This window comes from Motacilla alba, chromosome 2 (genome assembly GCF_015832195.1).
Source record: "Motacilla alba alba isolate MOTALB_02 chromosome 2, Motacilla_alba_V1.0_pri, whole genome shotgun sequence".
Classification (NCBI taxonomy): Eukaryota; Metazoa; Chordata; class Aves; order Passeriformes; family Motacillidae; genus Motacilla; species Motacilla alba.
The window spans coordinates 18,888,138-18,906,245 of record NC_052017.1 but is presented as its reverse complement, the minus strand read 5'-3'; the positions used below and the strand labels follow the sequence as shown (position 1 = coordinate 18,906,245).

General features: G+C 36.4%; 1 protein-coding gene across 2 annotated transcripts in view; it reads left to right on the top strand.

Moving 5' to 3' along the window:
• Positions 1-18,108, top strand: part of PLXDC2 (plexin domain containing 2) — a 249,126-nt gene that overhangs the window by 213,078 nt on the left and 17,940 nt on the right. For both annotated transcript variants that reach the window (XM_038128625.1, XM_038128626.1), the window contains exons 10-12: positions 4,553-4,613; positions 7,535-7,688; positions 9,106-9,144. In XM_038128625.1, the coding sequence (XP_037984553.1) occupies positions 4,553-4,613; positions 7,535-7,688; positions 9,106-9,144 (254 nt within the window). The remainder of the gene's footprint in view (positions 1-4,552; positions 4,614-7,534; positions 7,689-9,105; positions 9,145-18,108) is intronic.

Here is an 18,108-nt window from a genome sequence, read left to right as displayed (position 1 = left end):
CAATATTGAAGTACAGGATAAAACCAGAAAACTTATTTATGCTAGAATTCAGATATATGATTAGGAGTACTGAGCTAAGTGATAAGCACCAATGCTATTCAAATACCTTACAAATGCATACCATAGTCACTCACAGTGACACTTTGCATGAACTTCATAAGCATTTCGAGCTGTGATTAAGTTCTGCATTTGAAAGTGGAAAATAACAAAGGAAGGAAAATTCAGTCTTTCCCCAAACAGCACGTTGTGGCAAGAAAGTGATATTTAACGTGTGAGGGAACCAAACTGGAACCTGCTCTGTCATAAAGGGAGGCAAAACCAGACTAAGCACAAAGATTTTTCCCTCCAAAAATCACTCTACAATTAGTTATTTTTCAGTCGGACAGACACAAAGTTCCAGCAATTTTTTAATAATATATTTATATTTATTTTTTTACTTCCTATCTCACCTTGGCAAGAAATTCCACTTTAAATTCTAATTCTAAGTTCTAATTCTTCTTTTAGTAATTCAAACATCCTAGCAACTGTCTTAATCCTTTCATAATGTGATGGTCCTTCCTTAATGGTTGAATTCAGAAAAGAGTTCTGCCTCTTCAATTTTCTATTTAATTTTCCAGATTAACATTTTATGTAGCTGAGTTAATAAACTCAGCTAGATAAACCTTTTAACTTAGCTAAATCATTACATGGTATTTACAAAATCATTTCAGATTTCTGGAATGCCTTTTATTTCCAAAAATCTGCTCTCTACATGCTCTTACAGAGCCAAAAATACTAGGAAATTATTGGTTTAAATTACATGTGCTGTGCATTTCAATGCTTTTGATTGTCATACTCCAGCTCAATCTAATGAAAAGGTTTTTCCATCCAGACTTTGCCCATTTTCTTCCTAATAATGTTTCTAGCTTTTACACGTTAAATCTTGATGCGTTTTCTGTATTCAGGTTATCTCATCTATTATTATTATTATTATTATTATTATTATTATTATTATTATTATCATCATCATCATCATCGTCGTCATCATCACCATCATCATCATTAATATTAATTGAACTCTCTTTAAGAAAAGGAGCAAAGCATTTCATGTCCTGCACTAAGTGGACACTTCTTGTCATTCAAGTATTCTCTGACAAATAAAGGTAAATGGCATTTGGTAAATGGGATGGCATCTTCAGCTCCTTTCGGGCTACATGCCATTCACTGAATGGATTCTGACAGTTTTCTTCTTACTCAGACTGAGCTGCATTAGTCGTGCCATCAATTGAGCTGCATTAATTGCTGTATGTATGGAGATATTCATTTTCCCTTTCTTCCTTGAACCAGTACTCCAGAGTTCCACACAAATCCTGAAATTCCTTGCTTTTCATAAATGTCCCTATTTTCATTTCCTAGAACATCTTTATTATTGCTTTCCTAGGAGCTGAGTTCAGGCATCACTTGAAAATGAAGTTGTTATAAAATAGCCGTGTTGACAGATGGCATAAACAGCGCAGCAAATCAAATCTGCTCCACTGTTTTAATGGCAACAGGGAATTATCACCATGCCACTAAATTAAGGTCTTAAAAATGCAGTCAGTAAAGCGGGTGCTGCACTGAAATGACAGTTTCCAGAACTCTAACTCAACGAGGCAGCAACAATAGTAGCTTCTATGGCTGACATGCAGTGATATGTGCCTCAAAGGAAGTTCACAAACAGGTTTGCCAGGAGACTCTCATTCCTGATAAAGCTGCTTTCTGATAATATTGTTTGGACTCACTATGCATCAGTGGAAAACGTTAAATAAGCAGTGCCCAGGGCTTAATGTACTTTTTTAAAGGCAGAGTCTTCTCAAGACTGCCTCATGTCTTTGAAAGAGCCATTCCAAGTCCTTGAGTGTTACATGCAATTTTTGGTGGTTGGTTAATTCCTGGTGGGGAAAAAAAAAAAAAAAACAAAACCACAACAACACAGAAATGTTACTCACCCCTGTAATTCAGTAGTTTGTAAGAAAAGGCTTAAGAACTGTAAGTGAGTGCACCTGGGATATTCTATTCATTTAATCTTTGGAGACTTAAATTTGACACTGTTTAGATATAGGATAAAATCTAGGTTTTTTAATCCCTACTAGCTCTAAGTACACTGGGTTCAATTAGCATAGATATGCAACAGCAGTAACTGCCTCAAGTGGAGGAATTTATGGAGTGGCTTGATTTCATGTCCAAATATTTGGCTTGGTTTTCTGATGTACTGAATATCCTCAAAACCATTTGAGCCGGAGCAGTATGAATAAAATGTAATGGATTTATGAGTTTTCAGTACATCTGAGAAATCAGTTCAGTCCTGCTTAGAGATGGGCACAGAAGTTGCTAATGAAGCTCTTCAAAGTTACAGAAATGTAGGGGAGATGGAAAAAAAAGGTTCTATTCATACCTGGAATACCATGTTGTCATTTCTTTCTGCTTAAGTTTTTCTGGTTCTTTCAAACATTCACAGAGACAGAACACCACAGAGATGGAGAAGCAGCACTGAGCTCCCAACATAGTACTGATTCACTCACAGTTCAGCAAGAAAACACTTTTCAAGTGGTCTTTATTCATAGAATAATTTGAGTTGGATGGGACCTTTAAAGATTATTCTGAGCAGCCCCACTGACATGGGCAGGAACATCTTGCAGTAGATGCAAGGATGCACAAAGCCCCATCCAACCAGACCTTGAACACTTCCAACAATGGGACTTTCACGATTTCTCTTGAGAGTCTATTCTAGTGACACACCAGCATCACTGTGAGAAACTTCTTCCTTATACCAATATTAGTCTATTCTCTTTCATTTAAAACCATTTACCCATGTTCTGTCACTACTTTGATAAAAGGTCTCTCTCTATCTTTCTTATAAACTCCCTTTAAGTGTGAACAGCCTGTATAGGATTTTCCTGAAGCCTTTTCTTCTCCAGGCTGAGCAACCTCAATTCGCTCAGCCTGTCCTCATAAGAGAAGTGCTCCAGCCCTGTGATCAGCTTTGTGGCTCTCTGGAGTGCTTCAGCACGTCAATGCCCTTCTTATGTTAGAGGCCTCGTACATTGGGAAGGAGATATAATAAATGTATTTCTCTGAAATACATTTCTGGTCTGAACATTTCTCTCTTAACGGCAGTGGGTGTTTGGAGAAGCCAATGGCTATAGAGTGTGTGAAAATTGGCACCTGTTCGTGTTGGGGTATTTCTTTTAGTAATATTGCAAATGATGGAATGTTGTATGCAATGCAGGTATAACAAGAGAATGAACATTTTTCTCAAAATCTTTTCTCAAAGACATTGTAGATTCTGCTCAGAATAATTATATGGAGATTTTTCTTACCCCAAGAGTGTTGTTAACATTGTTTACATCTTCTTGTAACATCCTCTCCTACTATAAAAATAATTATGGTGTTCCATTTTTCCAAATGAACTGTTCCCTTGCTTGAAGTAGGTAGAACTTGACGTCTTGTTATCTTTCAATTCTTTGTAAACAAAAAAAGGACCCTAAAATACAGCTAACCATAACAGTGGCCTTATTTGCTTGCCTAGTTTTATTAAAAGACAGCAAAAAGTTGTTTTTTATGCATTCAGGTAAGTTATGACCATGGGTGCCAAATGTCATCACCCTGTCTCATAACCAAATACTGCAGGAAATGAATGCAGAAACCAAAAACAAACCCTCCAAAATATAAAAAAATCCTAGCTGGCAAGAATCTCCTTCAAAGCTTAACACGGTGGTTTAGTTATTTGCTTGCCATTTTAATAATGCTTTCTGTTTGTGATGATACCTGTTGTCTAGGAAACACAAGCTTACTCTACAATCACTGATGATACTCTTGAGGGATGGGAATTTCCAGGGGAATCATTACATTAAAGTGTTACAAGTTTCTTAAAAATTTCTTTGTTACATACAGCAAAAGACAAGAGATATTGCAAACAGGTTATTAAACTCACCTAATTTGATAAGAAATATGCATGCAATATAAGTTTTCAGCATCTAGAGAGGAGATAGAAGCAGCTGTACAGTGTTCTCTATTTGTCACAGAGAGTGTTCAGAGGAGCTGTTAACATTGATCAAATGACTATACATGCATCTTGATGTCTCTGAGCATTTTGCCTGATAAACGCAGTGACTGGTTCACTGCATCCTTTGTGGGATTAAATTTTCCTGGCTAAGTCTGGACAATAATAATTAAACTAATTTACATTGATATAGCTGACATCAAACTTAAAAATGCTATGGATCAGTGACATCTTAAGAATAATTATGCAGTGAAAGGTAGATATTCCTATCTAAAAATTATAAATAAATTTTAAAATTAAATTAAAGTCTCATTCATTGAAAGACCTTTCACTAAAGTGGATTAAAGGAGTTACTGATATTGTAAGCAAAAGCATCTTGAATAAAAGCGATACCATATAAAACATGTGGATTTTAAATCACATCATTTACTTATTCTTTCTGTCGCTCTCTTCTGTTCCTCTCCCTTCCTTTATTCTTTTTTTTCTTCCAATTTCCATCTGGACAACTTCTATCTATTTCATAATTTAAAGATGCTCCAGTGGATTTGATCGTCACCGGCAAGATTGGGTAGACAGTGGCTGCCCTGAAGAGGTGAGTAGTTTACATCCTCAGCCCATCAGTGACAATTTATGTATTTGTGATGTTTTTGTTTAAATTATTCAGATCATAAAGCATGGTTTCAAGGCCAAAGAAATACTATATTTACCATTCAGGGGAAATCCCATAAGGCATAACAAAGAACAAATATCTGAGCAGTTTCACTCCCCATTTGAGGGAATAAAACAGACAAAAATTAAAAATTTATCTTTGGGAAAATATTTTAATTAAATAAAACCCAAAAACAAGAAAGCCTCCTCCAAAACCGTGTCTCTGTGCCTATTTTCTTTTAGAACTCTGACTTTTGCCAGACAAGGGGAAGAAACAGTGATGTTCCTTACTTCAGAAAACTCTTTGCAAGAGTAGCCTCAAATGAAAAACAGACATTGCATTTTGGTTTTGAAATCTGGCCAAATCATTTAATAAAGAAGAAATTACACAAATGAATTCAAAGAGATAAAATAAAAATAGTAATTGAAATAAAAATTTAAATGTTCTCACACAACCAGCCTACATGGCATTTTGATTTCTTCTCATGGAGATGCAGTGAGAGGATCAAAAAGTTATCTGACTTTGGTAGTGGTGGGCTGTCAAACAGAAACCATAACCCTCCTCTGAAAGTTATCTGGAGTACTCCTAGTCCAGAGAAGTTTATTGTCAATAAACATTTATAAATATGATGATGATGACGATGATGATGATGATGATTGATGATGATGATGATGATGATGACTTTCCAGTTTAAAAGCCCTTTGACAAGCATTTTTGGTTTGAGGTTCAGGGGTTTTTTTCATTATCCTTTCTTTTTTCCATGTTGGGTTTGTGGTAATAGCAACAAATTAATTTATGGCACTTTCTATTTAAAAAAAAAAAAAAAAGGTGGCCATTAAAAAATCAGTTATTTTTCCATTTTTGCTGAACAGGCTAAATATCCTCAAGATTTTCAGTAATACAGGCCTTCTGAAATGTCAGGGGAAACCCAGGGCAAAACATAGCCCCAGGTGTCTAGTGAGAAAAGCACATTCTGTTTTATTTTCCGTAGAAGCAAAGAGAAGTAATGCTATAAATCCCTATTAATGGAAGAACTTTTTTGTAACTGTAATTGCAAAGTAACTGCAACCTACATACTGCCTTATTCCATGTCCTTGAAGCTTCAGCTTTGCAGTTGGTCACCAGCTGATTTGAAAGCAAAATTTCTGAGATGTTTGTTATCTGTGGACGGCAACCTTTTCAAGAACATAGGATTAAAGTTACTGGGAGCATGTGTTATTAGAGGGCACGACCCTTGTATTGCTTTAATCCTGGTTATAATTAGCTAGGATTCAATTTGCTTGCAAATTAAGATGTCAAAAAACTTCTCTTTGCAGGACATTAACATTCCCTTCTACTTCTCCTTTATTTTTTCAGTCCAGCATGTGCTCCAAGGTTTAGTACATGATCTGAGAGGAAATTATCTATCTACTAAGTGTATCTGAGAAATTAATAGTTTAATTTGCACAGTTTCGGGTTACTTGGTGGCAGCTGACTGTCCAGCTTTTAGGCTCTCTGGAGCAGAAGCAACAGCTTGCTTGGCATCCTCCAGAATTATGCCTGAGCTGACTGCTAGAGTTCCAGGAAGGATCAATAATTAACACACAATGGTTAGTTTTAGATGCTTCACTCAAGAAGATAAATAATGAGAATTCTCATAGTAAGGTTTCTTTATTTTTAATATAGATTTTGAGCTAAATTTTGACTAAATTACATCAGTGAAATTAACAGTATTTTTTGAGAAAAATACAAAAAAGTAAAGAATAATTATCCTGCATGTACTGATACAATTCTGTAGTGTAAGAAATAGTTTTGAGTAAAAAAAAAGAATGATAAAATATCTGTGAATATTAAAAGAAAGGCAATGCTCACTGGGTTGTGACAGCCAGATCTCAATAAAATGAAATAAAGTTTTGCATGACTCCACTTCTCATTAAAATGAATGGGGACAGCAGGAGCTAGATGCAGTTCCCATATTTGCTGAAAGATAATTGCATGTATTTTCCTACAAAATTGTGTGAACCATAAAAGAAATTATTCATTGCATCTTCAGAATTTTTAAAATGTCCAGAACTTGGGGGGAAAAAAAAGACCAAGCAGACTCTATATTTGTATAAAAATATTTGCCCATGAAAATAAATATTTATTATTTGATAGTGACTTTTATTTATAGTGTGCTAATATATTATAATAATTTTATTATTTTATGTTTGTATTTTATAATAATTGTGGTTTATATTTATCTATATACATAAATATTTTTATGGTTTTTATATAAAAATAATACATTACATTTTAATATTATTAGAACTAATAGGCATATAGTGAATGAATTGATTTATTGTAGTAAATAAATATTCTATAGGCTGAATACATGCCCATATTTTACACATCTATGTGTGTTCTCTTGTGATAATTCCATGTAAAGCCTAATTAAATGCTCCAGTTAACTACACATTGTTCACTGTGAAGAGTGACTATTTAATTCCCACCTATCTTTTCTAACATGTTTTATGTCACCTGGATTGATGGTAGTGAGATTTCATAACAAGAGTGAAAATCTGAATTATAACCTTAAATGTTAAACTCTGATTGAGGGGAAATAACACGTTTGACAATCTGGGGTGACTTTGTAATTAACAATTAAGAGTTGTAAATTTTGCAGATAAATAAAAAAATGTATGTTGCTGAATGCTGCATAGAGACTTGAAAGGGGAAAAGGGAAAAAAAATTAAATTAAAAGAGAAAGCTCTTGAAATTTATTTATCTACTGTCTATTTTCACTCCTTTTATCACAGTAACTTGTCTGTGATTAAATTCTTCATTCTTGACAGTTTCCACTGAGAATTAATTTGCTCTTCCTTGTTTCTGTTGTTTCCCAACAGTCAAAGGATAAGATTTGTGAGAAGAATATAGACACAACTGAAACACCTCTGTACTCCACCACCACCCTTCTGCCAACCACCACAAGGTTCAGATTTTTAACAACCACCAGAGGATCCACTACTTCCCACCTTCCAACCAGCCTGCCCACAGAAGGTGATATGTATACACTGCATTTTTACACTTAAAAAAAAAGCAATTTACAACTCAGAAAGAAATTTATTTCCTTTAAGTATGTGTTGATGACAACCTTTTCCCTCTGGGGCATCAGAAAGAGCTGGGAATTGCATTCATGGTTCTTGCTTTTAAATCGCTTGCTCTTGCACCAGTAAGGTGAAAAGGGGATGAAGGCTCAAGGAGAGGATGATGATGGAGAAGTAAGGACAAGTTAGGAAGACTTCGTGAAAACTTGAGGTTACAATGACTTTTTCATTGTTCCTTTACATTCAGGCAGTAGTCCAAAACCTACTGAAACAGTAGTAGTAAAGGTCCCTGCTAAATCTAGAAGAAATTCCCATCACAGACTTAATGAATTAGTAATTCTTTTATGGATTCTATTTAGCCAGGTGAAAATTATAGATAATCCAAAATAAAAACCTCACTGAAATATGGCTGTTTACCTTTTTTCAGTCAGTTGACACTGTTCTTTTCATGTGGTGCTCACTGTTGTGAGGTAGTTTCTCTAGGCTTCTGAATTGAATTAACTGGGTAAGGAATGGTGAGACAGTTCTCATCCTCGTACCAATGGCTGCTTAAACCTTACCTTTTTGAACTTGGGATATCCTACTCTCCTGCCTTTGGAGGAAATTCATCTGGGCAAGAAAGCTCATTCAGATTAATCAAGGAACATCTATAACATGTGTGTAGGAACATCTATAAAATATGTGTGTGTGTGTGTGTGTGTGAGTGTTTGTTGAAATTATATGTTAACACAAGAAAAAGAACTAGGTACAGATTTTCCAAGTAGTCTGTGACAGGAAAATCTGAGCTGAAGACACTTCAAGGTGGGAATCTACTGATAGGAAAGGCTGGTTAGTTTAAAGCAATAAAAGTTTAGAAACTGTCAGTGCAGCATTTGGACTGCATTAAAAGGAATATTGTCTGGCATTCTGTTCAATAAAATTCACAAGAAAAAGAGGAATATGGAAGTAAATAGAGTTTAGTATTAGTAGACTTTTCAAAGATTCTTCAAAGAGAAACTAAGTCATTGTCTTACTTTATTGACATACATAGGTTCATATAGTCCTTAATATGATAGAATGCTCAAGCAGTGTGTGAACATGTAATATATATGAATTATTTATAAACATTATGAGACAGACTCTCATACCCTTATTTGCTAGTGTTTTGAGTCCTCCTGAATGCTTTAACACTCTCTTAAGTAGCGTTTTTTTTAGTGGTGAGAAAGTATATTGCTCAATGTAAGAAAAACCACAAGCTAATTCTCATTGAGTTGAGTACCAAATAATTTTCTTGTTGTGGAATGTTTTTATCATTACAAATTTATTGCTAATGTGAATCATGACCTAGAAAAATGCTTTTTCCTTCAACTAACTTTGAATTTCCTTTATAGATGACACCAAGATAGCACTGCACCTAAAAGATAATGGAGGTAAGAGGTTTTTTTTTTGTCTGTAAATAGTGTCAGTATTTTGTCAAATTATACTCCACTGAACTTTATTAATCAAAATCTGATTGTAGAAATAGCTTCCACCAGAATCTCAAGGGACTCCATCATCCCACATCTGTGTGGAAGATAAGTAGGACAGATAAGCTTAGGAACTACTTAGGAAACTAAATATTTACAATTCTTGTTAGCATTCTATAATTAAAGAGCTTGTTCAATTATGGACATATTAAGCAAATTTTAGTTGTATTAATACAGTTATTGACTAGCAATGCAGTATTAATATAGTTATTGACTATAATAATGCAGTTTTATTTCACTGTTTTAAGAGAGTATATGGTGCTAGTTCTAAATAATAATATTGTGCTATAAAGTCATTTATAGTAGTGAATCATTATATGGCATTTTGTTAATAAGCATACCCATTTTATATCTATGTCTGTACTAGCAGAGATCCTGCACATTCTCCATGCACATTTCCTGTGCAAGTTAATAAGATCACCTTTGCCATAAAGGCCCCTGTTAAATGAGGCTCTGCAGGGGACTACTTTTGTAATCTTCTTTGTGAGTTCAAGGACTGAGACCTGAGGTTTTTCCTTCTGCCTTTGAAGTGGATGAGAATTCCCCTACTAGAATAGGACTGAGTTGTCAGACATCACCTGTGTCTGTGTTTATTGCCAAAGTTGGGCTAGCTGAGGTGAAAAGGAAGATTTGGGTTAATTTCTGAAGGCTTCAGAATGGTCTATCCAAGCAGAGGAAGATTTGGTGAGCAAATTTAAATAAATCACATTTCCTCTGATATTTAGGGGATTATTATTGGCTCTGATTACCTTTCCAAGCAGGGAGCATGAAGTTACTCTCATGGGTGAAGGGAACAGGTAGCCAAGTGTGGCGGCAGGCACAGGCAGGGCACAGGGCAAGCCCAGCAGCTCAGGGAAGCAACAGGGGTCAACCCTGGTCTAGTGACCACCAGCTGAGTCTGCAGCAATGAGGCAGACCCAGGGACAAGGCAGGAAGCCAGGTTGGTGAAGAAGGGAGCAGCGACACAGCAAAGTGGCACAGCTGCCAACAGACAGCTCAGGAAAGGACTAGAGAAAGCAGCTCCCATCAGTGGAGAGAAGGGGAGATGATGAACCACATCTACACAGGAATTGTGCAACAGCAAAAGGATAAACAGCTCCAAGGCCCATCCTAGGAGGCAAAGTCCATGGACAGGACTGGAGATAAGCTATCTTCAGTGTTGCTCCAGGATACAAGATCAGAGAGGGGATTGAATATTGGTTTATCTGCAGCACAGCTTAGGTTTGGACCTGAGCTTACATGGGGGACCCTAACATCATGGGCAGAAGTCCCACATACAGCAGTCCAGAACAGCTGAGATATAGCAGTTTCTCAGGACCTTCACAAAGAATTATTCAAGTTTTGAAAAAACACAGAGTGCAGATGCCACTTAGCTTGTTGGTCTGTTTTCCTGTCATTTTTTAGTCACATTCAGTCATTATTTTCTCCTTCCCTCAAACTAGAGATCTGTTCACTCCGCAGGAGCAGTTCTCATCCTCTTCCTTGCCCATCTCCCCTCTGTCATTTTGCTGTCACCAACCACAGCATGGCTGGTCACATGCTGTATTGGGCATTAAATTGCATATTTGGTAGTGGTGGTTTAGACATTGCTTTGATGCATAAGTGATCCCTTGGAATAAAGTGATCTGTAAACTCAATGTGGTACTTTAAGCATTTTGTCTGTGGAAATGACCTGAAAGCTTCTCTCTCTCTCTCTCTCTCTCTCTCTCTCTCTCTCTTGAAATCAAATTGCTTCTTATTTTATTGTGAAAATTCCTTCAGTGCTCTTAGAGGTCAACAGTCAGCACTTCATTCTCCTGTTCCATGTCTGCTCTGAACTGGAGGTGTGTTCCTGGCTGAAAAGTGCCCACACTGCCCTGTGAGCCAATGCTCTGTGGCAGGTGGCTGACCCAGGAACAGGCAGCTGTCCATCATGACCATCTCATACACAGCTCAAAACTGCATGCTGTAATATAAAAAATTATTCCAAAAGTGGGGTTTAGAAAACACATCCATGTTTCTTTCACTTTGGGAATTGCAGCAGGATTGTTTGTTTAGTGCCCAAGATCTGAAAAGAAAAACTATGTAAAAGTGTTGAATCCCAGAGCAAATTATAGATGGCTGTGGCCTACTTGGTAGGTGAGGTGTAGGGTTTCAGGCATTAGCTATATATAGAAAGTTCATTTCCACAGAGAAAGCTGCTGCATTTTAGGAGGACAAACCAACACCTGATGCAATTATTCATTTTCCTTCAGCTTTCCTTTTATTCTTGAAATTGAAAAAAAATACTTAGACAACAGAAAAGCAAAGCAACACTCCAGGATTTCTCATTCACACAGTAAAGGTATCTTTTAATCTGAGAAGTTCTTTTTGATGAGTCTTCAATTATGCATTGAATTTTCTAGTGTCCCCTAGATTAGACTCAGATAAAACTCTGTAGCCGCAGGAACGTTCTTTGATTCTCTGTGGTTTGTCAGCCCTTCATAAAGAGTAGATTATTCCAGGTCATGAATACAGGGTCTTTTCTTTCTCACACTAAATCTTTTAAAACTCTAATGAAAGGAAACCCTTTATAATGGAAAACCAAAGCTGTATTGGATCAATGATTGCCTATAGTTTGATGTGTCCTTGGGTGATAGCAGTCAATATATGGTTAGGTAGAACAAAAGGATTCCATTGAAATTCTACATCTTACCTCTGTCTAGAACTTTTGAAACCAAATATTATAAATTTATAAATTGTTATAAATTTAATTTTTTTGTTCTGGTCATACTGCTTTGACCTTTTAATTGTATGAGAAAATCTTTTGCAACTGTACTGTAATCCAGCTGCAGTTTTATGGCTTATGTTAATGTACATTTCAAATTTGCTTGGTTTTGTTTCTTCTGCCTGCCTTCTTTCTTTACAGACATGACAAATGCCTGTTACATGCATGCCTAGACCATTTTAAAATACAGGTGGCATGCCATCACAATTTTTGTTATATCTTGGTTCTCCTTAAGATGACAAGCATTTTATAAGTTCTAAGAGATGACCAACACTAAAAATGTATAATTTTGTTGTTATTAATTTCAGATTCAGTTGTTTCTTCATATTCTTAAAATTTAACACAACTGACTAAACAGTTAAAAGCCTAATTTTTCATAAAACTGTGAGCAATTGGCCATGATTATCCTGGAATGCAATATTTTCTTGTTGAGAACTCTCTGTTGGATGATTTAGATGACTGGCCAGCACATCTAGACATTTTATTTGCCATTTTAGACACTTTGTTGTGATGATTAGATTGCTATGAGTCCCCCTAAGTCCTTCAGCTTTAAAACTCAAAAGAAAAGCTGTTCTGTGTCCCAAAGGTGTGGTGGGCACTCTGGTGAGTACCTCTACAAGCATTAGACACAGCATTCGAGAGGAACAGCCTGCTTTACCTTATTGTCTTGTGTTTGCTTTCAGTAAGGCTAAGAGGAGTCAATGGGGTGACAGAATTGAAAATCTTTTAAATAGCTAACTTTTTTGTTCATCTGAATTTGAGTCGGCTGCTTTTACAGGCAAATGGTGTGGTCCTTCATGGTACAATATTGAGCTACATGATGACAACTGGGTGGTGCTACTAAGTATTGTAATGGTTTACATGATCTCAACCAGCTCAAACTAAAATGAATACTAAAATTAATACAGATGACAACTGTTGTAGCATTAGGTGATATTTTACAGCAGAAGAATGAAAGCCCTTAGCTAACATATTTAGAGTACTGTCATCCTATAAATAGAGGGATTTGATTGTAATGGACTCTCATCAATTTACTACACTAAGCAGCTGATCAGTCTTGGAGAGACTTACTGAGTTGCCCTGGGTCCTACAGAAAATTGATAGCAAAGCCAGATACTGAATTCTGATTTGGTGTGTTATAGTTCATAATATTCTCACTCAGAGACCACCTTTCATTTCTTACATGCAATTGAAAATCAATTTTTAAAGCATTAGCCGAGCCATAACTTAATAAATCATCATGAAACCAACTAAAGCAATGGCTTAACCTCAAAATGTTAACAAATGCTAAGGGATTGAACCCACAAATCAAGAAAATCACACTCCATTACTGTGAATAAGTTGAGAACTCCAGACCGTGCTGTTCCTAAAAGAGGTAGAGGGAAAATTTTATGGGGATTCCCTTGAGTCTCTGGAGAATCCTTCCAACTGCACATTCCCTTATTCCCTCCCACAGGCCATTAACCATCTTTTCAGGAATCTTTATGTACAGGGGGAAAAAACTTGCGTGTGAAGAACCATATACCTGCCCCATAAAGCAAAGAGTCTCCTGGTAGATTCACATTCCAGATGTAAATGGAGGCCCAGAAGAGGGGGAAAATCTGGTGGCTCTATCTGGCCCACTGTTCCTGTGAGCCTCCGTGCTCAGCTGTCCTAAACATTATGTCCTCCCTCTTGGCAGGAGCCCATTAACTCAAACCCACAGTCCAGCCAACAGGAGTGATACAGTTTCCAGGCTAGAAATTAAGTGTGTAAGAGGGTGGAGGGGTGATGAGTGAACTTGATCTGTAGTTGCCCTAGAACATGCAGCAAGAGAAGGTTTCTGCTCTTTTGCTGACCAAAAAGGAGAAAATGCATTCTTCTGGTAAAAAGAGGGGAGAAAAGAACCAAGTTTGGGACTGAGTTATCATCTTCAGGCTGATTGCTGCTATTTAAATCATCTATATCCCTGGCTTGGTGCGTCAGTCAGGAGGGTCAAATAAGGTATTGTGTTTTATCCCTTAATGATTCACGTTCAGAAAAGTGAGTTTGAATTGGAGGTTCAAATCCAATGTTTTTTTCTAGATGGTCTTTTACCATCTGATCAAAATGCAAGAGCAAAAAGGAATGCTATGGCTTTTGGAGGAAAAAGCAAATTTTTTTTTCCAAGTCTGCAATGAAATTCTACATTTTTGTCTGTCATTTACCTTTTGTTCCACATCACTTTATATAAAGGAAATTTTCTAGCCAGGAAGTACCAGAAGTTCATCTAGTTCTCCTCAGTTTTCCTGTAAAATGTTTTGTATCTCTGTTCTCACAGACAGAGATAGTAATCTCTGGAAAGTAAACTCTTTTGTCTCATATCATAAGAGGTGTAAATGTATGTATGACAATTTTTTTACTTTAACATAATGAAAACCAATGTATTTCATTATTTTGCAGACCTCAAGGGTTAATATGCAGTTATGAGAAAAATAATGTTGGCAATGTACCCTCAATGTGTTTACAAAGAGCAAGTAGCAGTTTATAAACACTAAAAAGCAGTCTGAGTTTGTAGACACCTTTGTTCTGTTAAAGTCAGCATTGCAGTCCTGTGTGCCATGGCAAAACAAGATTTTCAATTTTCATTCCTTGAGGTTTTTTGTTTTCCCACTCCAAAAGAAGCTAGCCCAAGAGTAACTAGAGACATAATAGTTATTTTAAATCCAAGATTTTATAATGTTTATGTGTTTCTAAAGGAAACAATAGTAACATTTTTATTGTATTTTCACTTTTTTTTTTTTAATATTCTAGTATCAGAACAGCTATTTCTTGTTCGGGTTCTGTGCCTTTATATTAGGGAAAAAAGGCTACTTGCTCTTTCTGTCCAGTCATTCAGCACCTAATGAGAGGCAGACTGACCTTGGAGATAGTAACAGGCTCCTTCAGCTTAAAAGTTTAATGCATTTGATAGTTTGAGAAGACATTATAAATACAGAGTATATTATATGTAACAATTGCTTCTTGAGCATAAGAAAAGGAAAGTCTGGGGAAAGTTCCATAGAGAAAACTCCTTTTGGGAAAGGATTGGCCATAAAACAAATAGCCTTCCATGGGTATATCCTTGCCTGGAACAACAGACATGCTGTGATAATCTTAGTAGAACTTCTACTCCTGAAAAAGTTTCCAAGTCCTTTTTTTTTTTTTTAACTATTTCCTTTGGTGGCTTTTTAAAAGAACTGACAGTTGATTTTGCAGCAAAGAGTATTTTGAGTGTTGACAAAACTGTTTATTGTCTCTGTGCACAGAGAGTGAAATCAATTTCTCATGAGTATTTGAGCCCTGGAGTCAATGGACTGAATTTCCATTACTGAAATTACAAGTAACTTAAACTTGATGTAATTTAAGGAAAGCATTTTTTCGTTTCATCATTTTTTTTGCATTTGGCATTCTGATCTCTGCACTCATGTCCACACAGTGCTCCACCCTTGACTAGCAGAAATCTGGGCAGGCAGTTGACACCTGCACTGTTTCAAAGAGACTGTGTTCCAGTTTGCAAAGCTGAATGCTGGAAGCTGAGAAAATATCAGATCAAAAGGGATTAAACTGATGACCTTTATAGAGTGGTTAGGACCTTTGCCGAAGTCCAGAACTTTTTAAAATGCAGAATATAAGGTTATGCCTTCAACCATAATATAGTAACAGTACAAATTGCTCGTTTAGTGCAAATCAGCCCGAAAATGGGTACATGTGACAAAGTAGTTTTTGCTGCACAAATGTGACATTGAAGTAAAGAGTATGAAACTGTCAAAAAGATAATTATGAGACAAACAAGCTATGAATCCTCTGCTCCTTTGCAAGAGCAGTTGCTTCTCAGTAGGGTGACTCAAAATGAATTGTTCATCAGTGGGAATTAATGGTCCAACCAAGAGGATGTACAATCAAGTAGGCCTTTTCTGATGGCCTTTCAGTTACTTAATTTCCATTTGTATGGAAATTTGAAAAATATGTATAAGTATTAAATATTGTTACAGTGCATGAACAGAAACTAAGACTGATGTTTCTATCCATTCGTCTGTTCTCAGATGAAGTGAATATTGATGGCTATGTCAAGCAAAAGATTCTGCTGTCTGAAAATAAGAGGAATCTTTTCTTGGATCACCTTTCTTTCCTGTCTTCTCCATGACAGGAAGTGGTCTAACTAGCAGGAAGTATTTTAATGACCCTTTAGGAGACAATTTTGAAAATTTGAAAAATAGAACTTCCACATTCTAGGTAATATCTCCTTTCCTCCACTTCAACATAAAGAATTGCCTGGAAATGTTCACAGTATGTATTTTGATAAAATAAAATAAAATAAAATAAAATAAAATAAAATAAAATAAAATAAAATAAAATAAATATAATAATAAAATATACTGACACCTAATTTTCCATTTCAAAACTCCTATACATTTGTATGAACTAAGCTCTAAGAAAGCGAAGTAAATCCCTTTGTAGGATTTAAGCAGGGAGAGACCTGGTTCTTGGATCCTGTTCATACATAAACTCAAAATTCATGTCCAAAATCAGTAAAATTAAAACTGAAGTTCCTGTGTGACCAGATACTCATGAACTTTTAAAAAGAATGATACCTGCAGGATTCAGCTGTACCTGAATGGGTATCATGCTTGCAATTTTTTTATTAAAATCATTAATGTTTCCCACATGCTAGTTTAGCTTACCTATCTATTGGGATCTTTTTCTTTATCCTCTGATTCTGTTATTCAGTTCCTTACTCCACAAAGTGTCGCTGACTTTATGGGGACAGAACAGAGTAAAACTGTGGGGTTTTGACTGTCCTGAATCAAGACTGAGGAAATATGGACAAAAAACAAGGGATATGTACATGAGTCCCTTCTCTATCCCCAGAGATGCATAACTATTACATGGAGTAATAGTCAGATATGTGTCTTGGCTAAGATAATGCATCTTCATTTTCCTTTTCTCCGTTTTGTTCCAATGGTGCTGTGCAATCTGCTGGGTGACCAACCATGCAGCTCTCTTTAGTCTGGTGAGAAACATGCTGCCATACATGGGTGTATGGCTGTAACACTCAGATTAACTGTTCTGCTTTTCTTTTATTGCCCCTCATGCAAGGCATTTACTGCTACCTGCATCAATATGCCTTTCTTCTATATTTTTTCCAGTTCTCAATTTTAACTTTAGCATGGAGTGTTCAACTCCAATCAGGTGAATGGTAACAGACCGTGTACATTTGTTGCTGTTGTTGTTGTTGCTGTTCCTCTTAATAACAATAACAATTATTTGTTTGAAGTGATACTCATAACACATATCTGTCTTCAAAAAATAAATAAATGGGAGTACCTGACCTCAGAGAACAAAGCAAACAAATATTTCAAGGGAATGGCACAGCAAAAAGGATGGTTGCAGATATCAATGATTTTCATCATAGTCCGCTTGCCAAACAAGCATGGTGAGAGGAAACTTAAAAGTGGACCTGAAAGAAAATTTCTCATAAGCAAAAGCAGACAGGTGTTGTATGGAGTAACCCATGAAAGTGATTAGAGGAATTTCCAGAAAAGCAGAAAGCAGTGGGAATATCACACAAACTCACAGAATATGCAGAGTTGGAAGGGACCCACAAAGACCACAGACTCCTGGCTCTGCACTGAACCACCCCCAAGAGTCACACCATGTACCTGACAGCATTGTCCAAATGCTTCCTGTACTCTGTCAGGCTTGGTGCTGTTACCACCTCCCTGAGGTGCCCAGCAACCCTCTGGGTGAAGAACATGTAGCAGAATGATGGAAGTCAAATTCCCAGAGCTCTACTTGTTCTTAAAGCTAGGACTTCTGAATGGCTCTTTTGCCTGCAGAAGTGGGCAGAACAGCAATTCTTGTATGCAAGAGTATGATGAAGAGCAACCAGTTCTACAGGTATTGGTTGATATATTGAGAAACTTTTCCCCCAGAGGTTACACCGTTGACTGTTGACTTGTGACACAAACCATCCTTTTTTATCCTGACAGGAGCATAGCATGAGTGGCTTCTTGGTATCAAGTGTAGTAAACAAATGGTCTACTGTAATATTTTGGTATGACAAGCGTTCCATTGAGACCAAGATCAAAATATTGCAGGATATTTGCATCCATCTGTTGCAC